The sequence below is a fragment of the Perissodus microlepis genome, chromosome 1 (genome assembly GCF_051167445.1).
Source record: "Perissodus microlepis isolate ML-2025 ecotype Zambia chromosome 1, ASM5116744v1, whole genome shotgun sequence".
NCBI classification, from domain to species: Eukaryota; Metazoa; Chordata; class Actinopteri; order Cichliformes; family Cichlidae; genus Perissodus; species Perissodus microlepis.
Window position 1 is genome coordinate 5,768,626 of NC_140461.1, and position 19,036 is coordinate 5,787,661.

At 38.9% G+C, this 19,036-nt stretch overlaps 1 protein-coding gene across 3 annotated transcripts in view; it reads right to left on the minus strand.

The window, feature by feature from the left end:
• Nucleotides 1-1,538: 1,538 nt before the first annotated feature.
• phkb (phosphorylase kinase, beta) overlaps nt 1,539-19,036 on the minus strand; it is a 94,555-nt gene continuing 77,057 nt past the window's right edge. For 2 of the 3 annotated variants that reach the window (XM_084927766.1, XM_084927750.1), the window contains 15 exons: nt 17,417-17,500; nt 15,860-15,964; nt 15,371-15,453; nt 14,607-14,697; nt 11,679-11,737; nt 11,322-11,484; nt 10,858-10,939; nt 10,567-10,624; nt 7,790-7,880; nt 6,397-6,602; nt 5,581-5,715; nt 5,062-5,191; nt 3,871-3,978; nt 3,559-3,699; nt 1,539-3,196 (listed from right to left, as the gene is read on the minus strand). In XM_084927766.1, coding sequence (XP_084783892.1) covers nt 3,059-3,196; nt 3,559-3,699; nt 3,871-3,978; nt 5,062-5,191; nt 5,581-5,715; nt 6,397-6,602; nt 7,790-7,880; nt 10,567-10,624; nt 10,858-10,939; nt 11,322-11,484; nt 11,679-11,737; nt 14,607-14,697; nt 15,371-15,453; nt 15,860-15,964; nt 17,417-17,500 — 1,674 coding nt within the window. In that variant the 3' untranslated portion in view covers nt 1,539-3,058. Of the gene's footprint in view, nt 3,197-3,558; nt 3,700-3,870; nt 3,979-5,061; nt 5,192-5,580; nt 5,716-6,396; nt 6,603-7,789; nt 7,881-10,152; nt 10,244-10,566; nt 10,625-10,857; nt 10,940-11,321; nt 11,485-11,678; nt 11,738-14,606; nt 14,698-15,370; nt 15,454-15,859; nt 15,965-17,416; nt 17,501-19,036 lie in introns of all 3 variants that reach the window. The other variant, XM_084927758.1, reaches the window with a different exon arrangement.

Sequence of the window (19,036 nt, forward strand, 5' to 3'; positions counted from 1 at the left end):
CTCACCGCTATGGGATGAAGTTCCTCTGTTTCAACAGTCAGAGCACACCACATGGGTTTGTCATCTGCGATTATGCTCACCATGATGACAACACATTTCCAGAGAAATGTATGGCTGCTGTTCTGTGGGATGTGTGTGGATATAATGACATGAATATGACTGGAGAGATATATTTATGATGAAATGCCTCCTCATATGCAGTTCATTTATCTACCAGCAAAACGCTCTTCTTTCCCTCAAAGAATCACTGCATGACCACACTGTAATTTATAAGTGGTGTTTCAAATTCATACCAGTTCGTAATTATTTATTTATTCTAATATAATAATCAGTTGAAACACTCTTTTGATTTCATTTGCTTTAGTTCTGGCATGAAAAGCCCCTCATATTTGGATTGCTCACTGTTGGTTGCTAATGTCCCATCTTATTTGTTTCCATTCAGCCAAACACTAGGGAACTCGCCAGTTCCCACTTTTTTGCATTTCCCCCCTAGTGGACAAGTTAAAAGGCCCTCTGACTGCTCTCACCATGTGTACCCTTTGATCAGAGAGCAAAAAAAGCAAAAGCAAAACAACGAACACAAAAGCTCCTTGATTCAAAGGTTTTTATGTAGGAGACATTTAATGGAGTCCACGATGTGATTTGAAAACACAAATTAATATTAAATATAATGTAAAACAAAGTGCTGCATAACAGCTCCTTGCTTCATGGACTTGTTTTGATCATTAATATATTTTGACATTACTTTGGTAAGTTGGTAAGAAAGTTACACCTTTGAAATATAACTGAAACTATATGAATTGCATTTCTTGAACTCTGCTGCATTCTAGTGGACCGATGGTGCATCAGTTTGAGACTTCAGCAGTACATCTGTACAATATTACTGAGCTGCATCTCAATGCTCTCTAATATGATTTAGTATTCAATACAAGAAAGGCTTTTTTTCCCTCAATATTATCTTATTTATGATTCAGGCCATGAGAAAATAGGACATAATGCCTGAATGGTAATCTATTTATGAGTGGCATTCCCTGGTGTTTGAAAGGAGATCTCCTTTCTCAATGAAAGCACGACTCTTTATCATACATCCCAAAGTGTTTAACTAATTGGGAAGAAATGAAAAGCCTTCTTGAGGTTACTTGTTTAAATTAATGCTTAGGGATTCCTTTTGGATTTGCCTTGATGTGGAAAACATTCATTCAACAAGACAGGCAGGGGCTCTTCTCACCAGCGTGCGAGTCGACTTGAATATATCGAGTATGAGGCAGAGCTCATTTATCTTCTCTGGCTTTTTCCACCCTGTCTGCCTGTCAGTCAGTGTTGCAAGACAGCAGCTCACGCAGACTCAGTGCTGAGATGCAGATTGATAAGGGGTTCAGTCAACATGAGGGGGTGTAACTGGTAGGATGCAGCACAATGCCAAACACACCCCCTCGGGGATATCAGTTACACTCCATTTCTGCTGCAGTTTTATAAGAAACACGAGATTTTAGCTTCATGTAAAGTAATTATATATTTAGAATCAAAGGGGTTGGAAGTGACATTTGGCCTCTTTATTCATTCACAAGCACAATTTACAACAGGAAGTCACAGAGAGAAAAATGTTTGTAGTTTTTGTGATAACTTTATTCTTTCAAACCACAGTTTGGAGTTAAAAATACTCCTTTTGAATGACAGAGGCGAAGAACACACACCGACACACTCAAACAGACTATGACAAGGTTGGGCAGATTCATCACAGTGATGATATTCAAAGAGGCACGCTTTAAAATAAGTCAAAGTGGGCCTTATCATTTCTAGTTAAGGATGGCAGAAATCTTTTCTGTTTCCCACGTTTAACAAAACATCAGTTTCTTAGGGAGGCTCAGTCCCCGGACTTTGGATGAGCAGTACTCATTGTCAAAAAGAGAACTATTGTGGAGAAAAAAGGCCTCTCAAAAGCTCTGTTTTGTGACCTGTAATACTGAGAGAAACCCTCACAATTGTCATGCTAACAGTACCTATTGTCATGCGTATTCTCTGCATGCACAAAAATAAGAGGACACAGAGTTCCTTTAAGAGTACAGCAAACACCTAACTTTGTTCGTATTTTGAATTCTACATTTCTAAATTTTATGTAATTCACTAAATTAAAAAGAAAGACATTTTAGAATGTGTGCACACATTTCTAATGTGTTTCTAATGCCAAAGAGCCAGGGCCAGGCTGTTAACAAGGCCATGCTGCATTTTGATCGAGACTGCTACATTTTGGATGAACCGTATATGAAATAAAGACAGAAGTTACTGCCCTCTGCTTTGCATGATAAGTCACATGATGTCCAGGGAATCAAATTCACCAGTGTAAGAACCACCTTTCTCCTGATATAGTATGACCTTGAAACTTCTATGTAACATCTACAAGTTATTGCTGGTGAGCTACAATGTATTGCACAGCTGTTACTTAGCACAGCTCACTGAAGTATTATTTCTGAAATAGCTGACAGCTAAAATGCACAGAATTTAAAACCAATTTCTCAGCACCAACAACAAAAATCATAAAGCAATAGTTCAACAAACAGTTCAAGCTTTGTGATAAACAATTTCTCTCTTGCAGACCAGAATGCAGATGCTGAGTTAAGCTAAGTCTCCTGGATGTACAGTATATGAATTGCAAAACAAAGTGCAGATATGCTAATCAAAAACATTCAGATAGCAGGGAAAAAGAGCTAGCTAGTTGTGTGGTGACATTAGCTAGTTATGAGTAAAATGTAAAGATATAAGATAAATAGTCTCTGGATAAACACTTCTGTTCTGGACAATTAACACACAAATTTGTATCACTAAAACAAAGAGAACACATGATCTACTTTAGAATGATCCCTAATGATTACAATTTTATTTTTATAGCTATTTTTATTTCCTGGAGCAAACTGCAGACATGCTAATCTCTGAAAAAAATAGCTTGCTAAAGTGGTACTGCTGAAGACTGAAGTTATGCATATAATGCATTATAATGCATATCAAGAATGGGGGACAGTCCACTGTGTTCAGCTGGTATTGGGCTAAAAAAGCTTATAATTTAACTAACAGTGCATGGGTCATCCTTGCAGGGCTTAACATCCCCCTGCAGCAACTGGATCATAACAGCCTTGGTCAAGTAGCTGGAGGTGCCTCTCTTTCCCACTGGTGGTGTGTTGTAGAATTCCTCCATGTCATCCTGGGACAAGTAAAGTCAGGGTCAGATGATAAAATATGTCTTTAAAAAGTACCTAAACCAACAAGTCTGCAAGTACGAAGAGGCTGTTCATGAATTAGATGCAATAAAGGAGGAAAAAAAGCAACAGGATTAAATCTGACAAATGTAATAAGACTCTAATGAATTGGAAAATGTCAGTGTTAACCCTTCAACAATTAAATTAAATTAAACCCGCCTTAATATAACTGGAACAGAAGATAAAAGATTTTAGAGGATCAATTTAAGAAGGTGATGTTACAATTTTGTGGTAGAAACTAAGGTCACGTTTAAAGAGGAAAAAGAAAGTATAATACAGGTCACCCTTTAAGGTTGAGACACATTACCTGTTTCTCCATTCCTTCAAAGCGGCTGCAATCTCTCTGGAAATCGCTGAAGGCTTCCTTCACCAGATTGTCCAGATCCACCTTTTCACTGAACTCCAACTCTGGGTTCCTCTCCAGAACTATGGACACCACCATCAGCAACTATGGGCAACCGGAGCGAGGGCAAGAAGTTAATATTAATAACAATGAAGAAAGTCTCAAAATTACTGAAATCTAATCATTGTAAACCACAGGAACAGTCGATACCAGGATGAGTAAAATCCTTCAATACTTTGATTCTATTTGTTGGTGCTGATGAACGGGCCTGTTTACCTCCACTATGATTTGTCTGTACTCAGGCAGAACAATGCTCTTCAGCGTGTCCTCCACCAGCAGGGAGAAATTCATCTCATACATGGTCATGTCAGACAACGTGGGTTGCTGCAAAGAGATGAGGATATAGGAGATGAGATAGATGTGATTAATGGGAGAAAAAAAAATGTAATGGAACATGTCTTTGCATGTTTGCGACCAGCAAAATATGGTCATGCTGCAGTGCTACAGTATCCATGAGAACTACTGTAGACATCAAAAAAAGTTTGTGTTTCTTGTTAAAGCTTTACTCTTCCATGTATTTCAACAAATTAAGCTAGAAACACTTCACAATAACATGAACCTGTTGTATTTTAAATAATGTTAAAACACTGTGAGCAGAAATAGCTAATCAAGTCACACTAACTGAACCTACTGACCAAATGACCAGCAGTTATAAATAATTGTTCACAGAAAATCTGTGAATGACTCCAAAAGTCCAGACATCACCATATTTATGAAGGTTCTAGTCCATAATTACTGATGGCAGTGCTAATTCACATTTCATGAAGTATGCATGGGAACTGCATGGATTCTGCTTGTGTACAGACTTTACAGGTCTTTACTCCCAAACAAGCAGCAGCTAAAGGTGGCTGCAATAAAATGTCTGTCAATGCATCTCAGGGGAGCAAACTCCATATGTGGTGGTGTCTACGTGCTTTAGATTTCAGGCCACAGTGGAGCCAAAGGGCTATAACCAGCAGTGAAGCCTGTTAGGAGGCAAGGCACATTTTCACAAATGGAGTAAAAACTACTAACTACTACTTGTCAAGCAGAACATTTGTGCAGAAAGCCATCTTCTTTTCCATTGTTTCCACATTTTAGCAGAGCAACTATCCATGTGGCGGTCATATGAGCATTATCAAGACTTTGAAAGTAGTTACTTTACCAACAGTTAAAGTTGGTTTAGTCAATTAAGGGTTTCATTAAAAGGCTTATGCACAAGTACTTATTCTGTATTTCTTCATGGGAGTCATGCCTGCATATGCAAACATATTAATGATTTACCAGAAAAGAATTTCTGGCCTACAGCAATTTTCCACACAGATTAAAAAAAAAGTGGTTCTTTTACAGCACACAACACACAGTGTCATCATTAATCAGCATGGGTCAGAGTAATTATCTAGCAGCAAAGTGGGGGTAGGCGGGTACCTGTGGTAGGTGGTTCCCAGCTACCACAATACCATTTGGGGTCCTCTCCAGGATCTGCCACACACGATCATAAAAGCCCAAAGGGGTCCTGTTCAGAGAGCCATCGATCTGACGCTTGTTCAGCCAAGACCTGAGGCGAAACGAGGAAGAAACTGCTGAACACATCTTAGTAACAGGCAAAATATGAGGATGCCAGCCTTTGTGCCAAAGGAAAATTGTCTGTGAGCTGGTGTGTATTAGATCAGATGAGATAAGATAAGATTTTCATAATTGCCAAGGGGAAATTGGGTTGTGGCAGCCACAGATAATAAGATATGAATGTAGACAAGAAAGAAGATAAAATAATTAAAGTCAAAAAGATTATACAAAAAGTAGAGGCATTAAGATAAAGACACAGCATCTTCAAAGGCAGATCTGTGAGTTAATGTAAGGAGAAAGCACGGATAACGCTCTTGATAAAGTGCGATAATGTGTGTTTGTGCGATGCGTGTTCGTGTGTGAGTGAAAGAGAGAGAATACCTGCCAGTGTGCTGCGGCTGCAGCACGTCCAGCAGAAGCTGCTTGATGTCGCTGGGGGAGAGCTGGTAGATGTCCTGGGGTGGCATGTCTCCTGCCACGATCTTCAGTTCATGTTTCATAGCCTGGACAATCCATCTGGAAGTCCACATAATACACACGTGCTGTTATCAACGGTGGCACTGAGCCCTGCACAGCTCACATCAATATGGTCACTTAGGGATAAATTCACACTTATATAACTGATAAAATAAGTTCTAATCCATCACTGTTTAGTGTTTGCAGTGTTTACTGCAGACAATAGTCAAGAGCACAGGTAAAAAATTGCCTTTTTAGTCTTCTGTGATTACACCTTCACAGGGTTTTATTCATGTTCACACACAGGATGCAGATATTTCAAAGGTTTTAAAAAAAACAAAAACAAGGATGAAGTCAAATCTGCCACAGGTACATGTGCTTTTTCATTTTAATGAGCTGGAAAACAACGCATAATTTCTGACTGTGCCCCTTGTGACAGGCCATTTTTTACAGCTTGCTTAACTTATTTACAATGCCACCTTCTTGTGCTCTCCAGTGTTTTTGTAAAGTTTTTATATGTCACAGCCTTGGTCTGAGAAATAATGGATAAGTCCAAAAATAACTAATATTAAGTAATTTCTTGATCAAACGTGTCACCTTGTGCTGCTATTACTGTTTTGATTAGCTAACACGAGGGCTTCTTTCTATAGTTTGTACTAGAATGAACAGCAGGGAGGGAAGAATTACAGCTGCCCCATCCTGCACAAATTCATCTAGCTTCACTAAATACACTTGGGTTACCCGACTCTGATCTTGATCATGCCACTGAACAGCTCAGGGTTGTTGGAGATAATGCATCCGATGTGGATGACCATCTCTTGCTGCAGAACAGCCTCCCGCTCCCCACCATAAGGGGAGCATTTGCTGTAGATGATGCCCTGGATCACCCCTGGAGACAGTGGGTTAGAGATCACCTCTTCCTCATGTCCAAATAGACCAAGGGTCACCTGGTAATCACAGGAAACACCACAGACACATACATATGTACACACAGACACACACAGACAGTAAAACAAGCAAACATCACGTTGGTTAGAAAGTTTTGCAGTCCGGCAAATCTGCAAAAGTGTGTATGTGCAGAGGCGAGCATGAGCACAGTACTTTTCTAAGGTGTAATTTTTACAAGTATCCTTTTTCCATCAATCTAAAATTGGCCTCCTCTCTCAGAGTCACATAAAAGTGAGTAGGAAAAATTACAGATCTCAAGATTCCACTTTTGTATTTGTTTCTTCTGAAGCCATCTCAAGAAAATTACACCTCAGCAGTCTAACTGATGAGAGGACACGCTTTTACTCTCGTCTTCAGCTGATGAAATCTAGCACTGAGATGTATCTTTCATCTATACATCTAAATGGATTCGAACTGAGTACAAAGAAGACAAGCTGGAAATAAAGTTTGGGTACAGCCGAGTTTAAATTCAAGGGGAATGCTTTGTTGGATTTCAATAACGACGAGAAATTTAATCAAAACTCAAGTCAGAATTGACTTAAATGGGGTGGTGCCTCTTATTTTTTCCAACTGAGCTGTTATTGTAAGCAGAGGAACACAGGCGTCTCAAATTTTAAATCAGCTTTTCCAATCATGTTGAGAGGAGCATTCCCTCCGGTAGGCAATCTATATGCAGATTCACACCTTGAGCTACTTGAGCATAATGAAATGCCTAAAACTGCTCAGAAGGGTAAAAATGAGGCAAGATAACTGACACTCTTGAGAGGAGGCTAATCTCTGAATAACACTTGACAGGAAATGATGCGCCGAAACTCATCCAGCGTGAGGGAGTGGCATCAGGCAAATTCACGGGTCACAATATATCAATTGGCATATGGAGTGTGTCTAGACACGGTGCAGATTAGGATTCTATGATAGTCACACCAGCAGCGCTACTATAACTACAGCTTATATGGACACACAATGGAAGTGAGCTGTGATGATTGATATGAGCATGCAGCTGGCCTAAGCAACTCCCACAGGACGACAGCTTGAGGAGCTTTAAACCAAATATTTCCACTTTAATTTTTTTCCTAATCAGTGAACATTAAAATTATTATCCCAACATGCCACCAACATTTTTTCAGACATAATTTGCAGAAAGGATTGTCACTAATCAGGCCCTGCAGTCTGTGTGTCCACTTACCTGCTTGCCATGCACTAAAACACTAGTAATACTGGGGGCAAGGCTGTCCACTAGCTTAGATAACAGACTGGCAGCAAGACGGACAACAGACCTAGTGGGCAAAAAGACACAAGAACATTCTTTACACCACGACAGATAATGACTAACAGCTAAGATTGCAGCCTCATTTAATTAAAGTTTAAAAAAAAAAATTTATAATCATTGCAATTCTTCCAATATTTGATTAAATACTCTTTAAAGTATTAAATCAGAATCAGAATCGCGTTTATTGGCCATGTATATGCACAGACACATAGAAGGAATTTGGTTCCGGTAGATGGTGACTCTCAAGCACAGCAATGTATATTTCAACAATGTAAGCAACACAATTCACCCACACACACCCACACACACACACACACACACACACACACACGTGTGGATATATACAGCTACACATGCATACACATACATACACAAGCTGTGTAAACCAACCATAAATAACCATGAATCTAAATCTAAATCTAAAAGTCCAATCTAAAAGTCAAACACATGACTAGAAAATGTGTCCCTATAAATAACATCTAAAAGTTTGTCATCTCCTAAAATATTTTAATGTTCACTAATTTCTGATTGCATTGTTCAGGATTCAGCGCGACCTTCAAACTGCCTCCTCGGGCCTGCAGGAATCCTATGAGGAAAAAATCAGCACACAAACTGTGGCTATCTTCACATGGTAGCCCACAACCAAGCCTGCTATCGACACACATCCACAACACAGAAGCAGGGAACACATGGAATACTTTGATTAATGGGGGGCATGGATATAATCAGCTGAAACACAACCTCCTCTTATTATATGCTGCGAATATCTTTTTTGTGTGTGTTTCTGTGTGAAAGCGTGTGTGTGTGTGTGTGTGTGTGTGTGTGTGCGTGTATCTGTAGAGTTATTCAGTGCTTAAACCTGCAGAAATACAAGGGCACATCTTGAATACAATGAATAAAAAAGGTAACAAAGCTTTAACGTTTAGAAGGCATGATGTGGTGTCAATGCTTTGTTGGGGAACCTATTTCAAGCTTCACTTCCTGGCCCATGTTAGGTAAATGAGAAAGTAAATTGAACTGAGTATTGATGCCATTTGCCAGCAAGCTGAAAACCTGCCTGCAGACAATTTTTTTTTTTTTAACTTGACAGCATAATCAAATTTCTTTATGCTAAAATCCTATTAATTAACAAAAAACAGCATACAATAAAAGTTGTCATTTCAGGCAACCTGATACAAAATCAAATAAAAACACCGAGGGGAACAAAAGCTCACAAGCTGTGACAACCATTTGTAGTATTTGGTCAGTTTTTTGTGAGACAGGCCAGCAGTACACCACAAACAAAAAGGAATTTTGGCAGTTTTATAGACAAAGATCAAAAAGAGAAATGCAGAGATTTCTTGACAACATAAAACACTACCCTGATTTGATGTTTTCATTTACCCATATCATTGCCTTAGAAGACCCGTATATTATTTCAAAAATTACTGAATGCCTTCTGTGCATCTGTTGTGCAAGATTTAACAACAGACACAGTAAAAGGCAGTCAATTTGGCTCAGTTATGTATTTCACAAATTTTATGCCACATTTGTTCTAATATTACATTATGTGTGTTGCCGGCTCCCGCAGTAGCTATGAAGCACTTTCATCTAGCAAACAAATAAATTGGACCTGTGGCTACAAGTCAAATTCTGTTTCATTTGCAGTATACAGCCAGCCTTAGAGAAACATGTGATGCTAAAAAATAAATTATATATATGTATAGCAAAACAGCAGAAGTGAAGGGCGAGCCACTGTGATGGTTAATGGAGAGAGAAAGCCCGTACAGATCTGTGTCAAGGCACCTGCTAGCTTGGCAAAGCTGCCTCATCCAAACTGACGACTGTGTGAGAGTTAGCCATGTTCTATATTTCTAACCCCAGTGGTTTCACTAGGAATACGTTTATCTCCTTGATATGCTAAGATATTAGCCTATTAGTGTTTTTCCAACACCTGCTAGTCAGTTAAATAACACTAAGATGCTAAATCTTATTCTTTTAAACACATCTCTAATAGCTAGATAACTCTAGGGGCATTAAGTGGCCACTGCTTATGTTCACATATTGTAAGCATTGTATAAATTTTATGCATATTTATTGAACTTGTTTAAAAAAAGAATGAACTCCAAATTCAGTTTAATGTTTTCTTTCACACCTCTAAATGACCTGCCTAAGAAGAATCCAAAGTGTGGATGGGCTGAACCTCACACAGCTCTAGGAAAGCTTTTTTGACAGCAAGCTAGCCAACTAACTGGTGCTACTCATGCACGGACTTGACTCCATCTCTGCCTGAACATTACCTGTTTCCCATGCACCAGAATTGTGGTGATGTGAGGAGCTATAGAGCTGGCAAACTTCTTGGTAATAGCTGCAGCATGGCGCACTGCCAGCCTACAGTTCAGCCAGATTAAATGACAGTTATTTTGAAGTGTTTATGAAGATTACACAACAGGTCTATATACAAGCAACTGCTTAAAAGAACCCTCGCAAAAGTACAGAGAAAAATCCTCATATAGTTCACATCTCATTAAATTTTAAACTCTATTCCAAGTTCTTTTATTACACACACAAAGAATGTTAGCAAAGGCAAAAACCGAAAATCAAATATAATGTAATCCAACGAAATGTAGGAACAGAAGGCTGAACTGCTGCAAAAAGGTCTATGAACAGATTTTAATCGTGCATGTGTGTGTGCGTGTGTGAGAATATCAGACCAAAGTTTTCGGCTGCCAGCTCTTCTGTAGATTCTCTCCAATTCTTCCATCATGTTCTCTATAATTGCAACAAAACGTTCAGACATTAAAAAAAACTTCAAAGAGAAATAGAGTTGTATTTAAATTAATAAGATGTAACTGATGAATGCATCAATTTTTTAAGGTAGAAAACAGTTTAGATAATGTCAGGCAAAACTGGGAAGTGGAAATTCCTCGATTTAAACAGATTTGCTGTTAATTTGTGAAAGTACAGCTTTTAGTTGCTCTCTAGCTCACAATGCAAGTGCTTACCATCTTTGGCAAGGAAGTCAGGTCCTTCTCTCCTCAGAAGGATGCTAGCAAGCTGAGCCTGACTTGCCAAGCAGTCACAGTCCTTTACAATGATACACATTCAAATGAAAGGGATGATGAGCCTTCCATACAAAAACAGTATAGTTAAACATTTCAGCCAAGATCATTTCTGTTTGACAGTAGGGCTCTGTTCTGGGAAAGCAGAAGCAAAGACCCCGGGGGGAACAAAGCTGAGCATGCATCAGTGACAACAGACACGACACTGATTAAGTCAGACATGGCATAAAAGGAAGAGCTGGAGGGGCTTCTGCCAGTCTTGGTAATGCTGTTCGGATAAAAGATTACCATTTAATTAGCAGCTATAGCGACAACAGTGAGGAAAAGTTTATGCCCTGCCCATTTTACTCACAGTTCTCTTTAGTTAAGAGAATATGTTATTTTTGGGTACTTTTTGAACAACTCACATGGAACTTCTGAATGATCTCATTGGTGGACTTGTTCTGCCACTCCTCCACATTGATCTCAGGCTGCTGCTCCAGGTCGGAGACGTTGGGCGTGCTTGTTTGTCTTTTCACCTTGGAGTGCTTAGGCAGCTCCAGCTCCTCAAAGCTTTTAAACTCTGGGATCCTGTTCACACACACACACGCACACACACACACAGACAAATTATATTTTTTGTGTTATCTGCAGCTTTGCTTTCACATTGAAAGCAGTAAATGAAAATAAAGCTGGTATCACTTAGACACTTTGATTTATGCAGTAATTATGGCAAAAACACTGACATCTGTCAAAGGGAGCATAAACACTAGAGGGACTCTTACTCTGCTTCGTTGATACGCAGGAAGTCCAGTTGCTCCACAAATGCCCCAGATATCAGGGTCTAAATGATTGATAAGGAAAGTGCACATCAAAGAAATTGTCAAGTGACTTTTTTTTTTTTTTGGTGAATTTAGCATTCAAGAGATTCTGCAGTACTGCACTGACAAAGTACTTCTAAAAGCCTACTCAGGAGCTGCGTAGATCCCAGAGGGGAAGTTTGTCGGGTGACTCGGTTTACAAAACAACTGTTTAAATAATGTAGTTTGTACCAGATAACAAATGGAGTAGTAAGGTGTGAACTAAGTTCACGCTTACAAATTTTACAAATGTGTACTGTTGCAGTGACAAGTGAGTGTCTTACACGGTAATGCGATGATAAAAGTTTGAGCATTTTAAAAGCATAGCTGTGTAGGAGTGCAGTTCGGTTTGCCTTTCTCCTGTGGTCTAAATGTGATATTAGCCATTCCAACTGAAGTTAACTCCAAAACAAAAATAAGAGGCGTAGGAGAGGAGCAATCCTGCTCCCCATAACAATGAGATGATGAAGAGCAAATGTTTCAAAGCTGTAGGAGTTAGCTGTGTTGTGAATGGCAAATAGGCAAAGGGAAGGAAAAACTTGAAAGCAAAAAAAGAAAAAGAAAGGATCATATGAGGAAGTCTCTGCTGAACACCACAAACACACTGGAAGTGAAGTTCAAGTTAGAAAACTGTCATAAACTTTACAAAGTTACCAGTGTGCAAAAAATCCTGGTTCTACCTTGGCCTAATTTTCTGGGTTTTTGAAATCATGAATACTGTGTTCAAAATCATTCAATGTAGACATATTTGAACCATGCAGTTAAAACTGAGGATGATCTACAGGTTAGCTTTAAGGTTAACTGTAAATTTGGGAATAGTCCTACGAAGATTTCAATGATGCACCAAATTGAGATATAATATGGACAAGGCACCAGCAAAAAAAAAGCAGTTTTTTTTCTATCCCTTTATAACAATCACACATACACATCTGCACTTTGACGGATGCATCAGGGCTAATTAAGCATTCACTATCTTGTCCAATGACGCCAGGGGTTGGACCAATAACCATCCAATTAGTAAACAAGCTGCTCTACTTTCTGAGCTACCAGAAGTACTCAAAATCTAGCAAATAAGAAAAAATATAATCAGATTTTACTTTAAATATGCTTTATGGTCCTGACTCTTCTTCGGATTGTAGGCACTGCAACATCTACTGAACACTGACTAATGAACCATATAGGCAGAGGTTATTTCATAGCATTTGTAACACTTGTTTCATCCATTTCATAATGCCAATAAGCCACATTTATTTATTCATTTATGCACTTAGACTTAATTTTATTTACCTCTGAGTAGGTCAAAACCTACACAGAAGGAAAAGACTTGTCATCTATAAATATAACATTTAATTCCATGCTGTCATCCAAATTCAAGCCATAAAAAAACTTCACTCACACAGTCCCAGTCACCTTTTTTTAACATTCAGAGCTCAAAGCAGCTTTAGCCTTCTCAAGCCAACAATGGTAGTTTTCATACTGAATTTCACAGACCAAGGTCACACACAGATGAACACTGGTGCTGCTATTAAAATAAAGGGGAACACCAGCTTGAAGGCTGATACATTTTTGTTTGTACCGTAAGGCAGAGGGGAAGCCCTGGACAACTATTTATTATTAAAACATTTGTTATATTACAGCAGTGCATTTATTTTAGAGTTTATTTGCAATATCTGCTGAGCTAAAAGAAGGGAGCAGCCTGTATACTTCTGTCTCTACGGCTGCTTTTATAAAAGCCCCCACAATAAGCAAACAATCAAAAGTGGAGTAAAAGTAGTGGTGATATTGATTCTGTGCTTGCTTGGAAATGTAAGAATATGTGAATCTAAGAGCATGATTGATCAGTTAAATGTATGATTGACCCATTTTGATGATCACACAAGAAAGAGAGGTTCTAGTTGTAGATATGAAATATATTCAACGTGATCAACACATAAGAAGAACCAAACCTAACCAAATACATGCCCAGTGGCCTCTCTTAAGTATTCAGATATAATCCTATGAAATAAAATCATAATAAAGTCAAGCTATCAACTGCAATAGCATTTTATGTTCACTGGTGTCTAGCACTAAATCTACCATCCTGTTTCAGTATCATGTCAGCTTACGATGTGCTGCTGTTGCTGTCTATTTTTGTTACATTTCATATTTTGACAAGAATTATTTTGAATAACTACAAAATGCAGTCAAAGCAATTACATTAAACTAGATAGTAGCTAGCTATGTTAGCCCTGCGACAGACTGGCGACCTGTCCAGGGTGCAGCCCGCTCCTCGCCCTATGCCAGCTGGGATAGGCTCCAGCAACCCCCGCGACCCTGAAAAGGATAAGCGGAAGTGAATGGATGGATGGATAAATAGTAGCTAGTATCTCAGTGTCAAAGAAACTTGCATCACATTGCTTTTGCTGTTTCACGCATAAAATCCAGGCCATGTTGGAAAAACATTTCAGGTCATTGTTCACAGTGCCTCAAGTGGACATCTCAGTCCATTTCAGGTTTCAAGTGGAAAGACTCCATTTGGTTTAGGTGAGCAATCTACCTGATTAGTGTGTGCAGGATGCAGAACACATGATACCCACTGGCCTCACTGTGAATTCACCAGACAGTTACCTGCTATAGTCTCTAATGGGCACAGACAGAGATCACCCTCGCTTTGCAATGAGAGTTGCCAGGATTAAATCTGTTTGATCTAACTGGATCCAACTACTGTAGAAAGCTTCGGTGCTGCAGGTCATGTTCGACTTTTGTGTGGGTTTTTTTCATTTAGTTGACCAGTTTGATTGTTTAAGTGTTGATTAAAGCATATCTTTGACATTTGCACTGCAAACACAAACATAATTAACCGGATCCACAAACCTGAAGTCTGTCAACATGAACTTTGACTTCTCCGATGCTGCCCTTCTTGAATGAGGCCAGCATGTCCAAGACTGGGTTAAAGCGGCTTCCTCTGATGAGACAGAAGTTAAAATATTGTGATAAGTTCTCTCTCCTTTCATCACAAGTATCACTGATTTTATTTCAGATATAATATCTGTATTAAACACACTAATAGTATGCAACTGAAGCTTCAGATCAAATGAGTATACTCAGTGCTTTATCTGGTATGTTGTTGACCCCTAGACAGGTCATAATCCCAATCAATAGCAAACTAAAGACTATTGAATTGTTTCTATGAGAGCCCACTGACTCATTCCAGATGCTGTAGCGTGGCTGCTTTAACGTTTGTAGCACATTTAACATATGGCTCCCTGGATAATGGTCAATACTACTGTAATCAGCCCACCAGCCAGGTTATAGTGATACAAATGAGAAACATTATCACCCAATCAGCAAGCAAATGTGCAGTAGCACCTTTCTGCTATAAAGACAGATAGTACATACTGAAGGGAAAAATGGAGGGGAGGAGGAGAAACAGAAACATGATTGATGGGGAAAAAAAGCTAAATAAATTCTCTGTCAAGACATTTTGTTGCAAGCTTGAGTCGGATGTTAGACAGAAGATGAGATAGTGAGTGATGTATGACGAGATTGGAGAAGGGAGAATGCTTTGAGAAAGCTATCATACAGCAGGAAGACCACAAAAAAACGACAAAAGAACTATTGTAGAGTGTAAATATTACTTGATGTTATCCTCACGGATGAGAACGAGGAAGAGAGGACGCCCTGGCATCTTCCAGCACTGTTTGATGAACTGCAGGGTGTTCTGGACACACAGACACACACAAACACACAGACACCATTTCATACTTCCAGTACAAAGATTCAACTTTCAGCTTGAATCTGTGGTATTTCTAAAGTTCACTCTGGGTTTAAATAAAATAATATGCAGTGTACTGATCTAGCCTACAGGTGTTTTTTAAAGCCCAGGTTTAGCCACTATCAGTCCTAGCATTAAGCAGTCTATGACAGCGTGTGCCTTTTCTATTGGGCCAAGTGAAAGCAGTAAGAAATCACATTAAATTACAGATTTCTTGCCTTTTTTGAAAAACAGACTCTTTAAACCAGACAAGCTGAATATATCTCAGTTATTTAAGTAGTGTAAGCACATAAAATCTTGTAAGTTGTGGACTCGTGACATTAGTAAGCTCCATAATGTGACTCTGACTTACCTTAATGTCATCAATCAGCAGCATAACATCTTGGGACAAGTAGAAGTCACTTAGATCAAACACTATTGGGTAACACACCACCGTCTTGCCCAGGATACGATAAATCTAGAGGGAAACGAGCACGCGCGCGCACACACACACACAAACAGCTGCATTAGAAGACGGATAGCTCACAAGAAGCCACATATACATTATTCTGGATAGCGTATAAAACAAGCCATCAATCCTAAGACAGAGGGGGCACACAGGAGTTACACAATCACTCTTGATAACATACACTGATGCAGCACATTCACACAACTGGTAGAAAGCTCCTTTTCACACATACAGATTTTCACAGGGGCACACACACTGATAATGATAATGTCCTCTGGCAGTCAGCCATCTTCCCCATAAATGTTCCATTATTATATTGTCTTAGCAATGCGTTGGGAGACATGATTCATTTGTTTGGCAATGCTTTTGTTTGAGGAGGCTGTTATAGCTCAACTTATTTAGTTGTACTATGTTCTTCATTTGCAAGAAACCGCAAACAACACCAGCAAGAAACATTAACGCCACGCAAACATGGACATTAGAAATGCTAATTTGTAACAGCTACACAACATGCACATACCCGGACAAAACACACAGGCTGCTGGACAGCAACTTAGCACATTAAAATGCAATAACTCCTGAGACTACGCAAAACCTCAGCGTTCACTGATGCATAGTGTATGAATAGAGAAGGAAAGCACTCGTGGAGCTGAATAATTTTTGCCATATTGCGAAGCTCTGGAATATTTATGTGGATCAATATGTGGGAGGTTTGTTAGTGGTCACCCATGACCTGTGCAAAGTCTCATGGAGCACATATGTACAGTAAGCACTAGGGGTGGGGGGAAAAATCGATACTGTGTAGTATCGTGATATTTTGTTTGCTAATAATGTATCGATACAGGGACAGCAGAAATCGATATTTTGTTACAAAAAAAGTTTTTGTGGACTGGAACATGCTCTGACTTCAGAGCATGTTGATCCTTTTTCTGAGCAAGAATCCTGACATTCCTTCACTGTCCAAATGTGTTTAACTTTTTTTTTGGCAGCAATAAACATGACAGTTTACTTATTTTAATTTAAGACATGTTTTATTTTAATTAAGTTTAAAACTTTTTCATTTAATGTAAAATTATATTTTGTTTTAATTTACTTTCAAATTCTTCAGTTGCTGAATGGGCTGCATAGTTTTCATAAATTGCATAGTTCAGAATAGCTATAATTGTACCAGATGGTTGCATTCAGTTAAGTTGGACTAGACTGTAATACAAACCGTTCAGTTTGTCAAGACTGAGTGTGAGACTTTGATATTAGATAAAATGAATATTGATAAAGTTTACCTTTATGTACAGAATCTGAATATCGCGAAATATTTTTAAAAAATTGCAATAATATCGTATCGTGCGTTAAGTATTGTGATAATATCGTATCGTGGGATGTATGGTGATTCCCACCTCTAGTAAGCACATGTATTGAGATGTACTTACATGACTATGGGTACGTGTGTGCATATTCAAATACCTTACAGGTCCCAATGCAGCCCACTGGCCTCTCTGGGCGTCCACTCAACCCCAGCTTTTTATTGAAGGCAAGGAAACGGTACGCCTGCAGAAAGACAAACACACACACATTATACAGAGACATAAACTAACACCTTATCAGTAAACTAAACTCTGGAAAACTCTTCCTGCTAAACTCTGATTTCACATAAACTACAACCTACATCTTTATCTGCAGTCCCTGCGATCAAATTGGCACTACTGTGAGACTGAAAATACCACATTTGATTTAAAATGTCATGCAGCACAGTTCCATTCACCATTTAAATGAAAGCGTGGGTCCAATATCTGTCTGTCCCACTGGGACATTTTTTGTTGTTGCAACTCATAAACTGAAATTACCTCCATATGGCAGAACCACCTACTGATAGTAGCTCTGTGTAAAGCTATGAGACGTGGCGATAATGAAAGGTCCCCGTGCCACCATCAGCAGCATGCTTAGTGGACCCAAGTATACTCATGGGAGCGAGAGCTGATAACACCGTTGTAATGCAGTGCAGGGGCCCACGAGAAGAGACACTGAGATCAAGCTGAGTTCTCAACAACATCTTTTGGTGTGATAGTTCCCAAAAATGATTTATTCTCGTATTTGGTGATCTGAGTTGCAAAGCCTGTCAATCTCTCTGTTGTTACGTGACACATATACAAGTTATGATGTTAACAGCGGCAGATCTATCCAAAGCTTTGATTAATTTTTATAACAGCTGGTCTTCAATTTCACACTGTTGGGATTTGTTGGCTGACATGACAGCAACCAAAAGATTTTATCAGCTGTAGATAGCTAGCTAATTAGCAGTGGCTCTCGACTGGTTGAAGGATTCCTCTGCCATAATCTGCCTTTCTAAAAAATAATTAAGTTAGTGAGTGATGTGGCTTTGGAAATATTGCCTGTTGCTGGGAGCAGTTTGGTTCTTGAAGTTGCGAAAAAGTTCAGTACCACTGCCATAGGAGAATTGTGCTGTTGGTGGGTATATAATTTATTTATTTTACCCATCAGTAGTTTTAATGTTGTGGCTCAATGTTACAAAGGCCTTTTTGAAGAGTTGTATTCAGCCCATGGAAACAGTAACTTCTTAGAATGAAGATTGTGTTACAAGCCAGGCAAATACTTGAATGGGATGGACACTTTGTTTATGCTATGGGACATGTAGGATTAAGCATTATTGAAGACTAACACATAAAACAGACGAAAAATTAGTATCTTCACTGCTTAGATTTTGACCATCTTCTCCATCTCCATCTCATGAAATACCATAACATATCACTGATTGAATTGAAACATCTATCAGCTTTTTTTCTTTGCACTGATCTACAAAATATGACCTTGTTTCTTTACAAATTAAACTAGTGAAAATATTTAAAATTATTCTTTTAAAAGACATTCAAAACTTCTTCTCAGATAGATGTTTTTCCCCCTTTGGGTAAATCGTCACAGCTCCACTCAATAAAATGATCCAGTTCTATGTTCACATCCAAGATTGATATAGATTGGAGAATGAAAGGGGTCCTTTTTTTGAGAGTAGGTGTTTTCTGTCTGGTCAATGTGTAATCTCTTCACACTGTAATTCCATCTCTTCCAGCT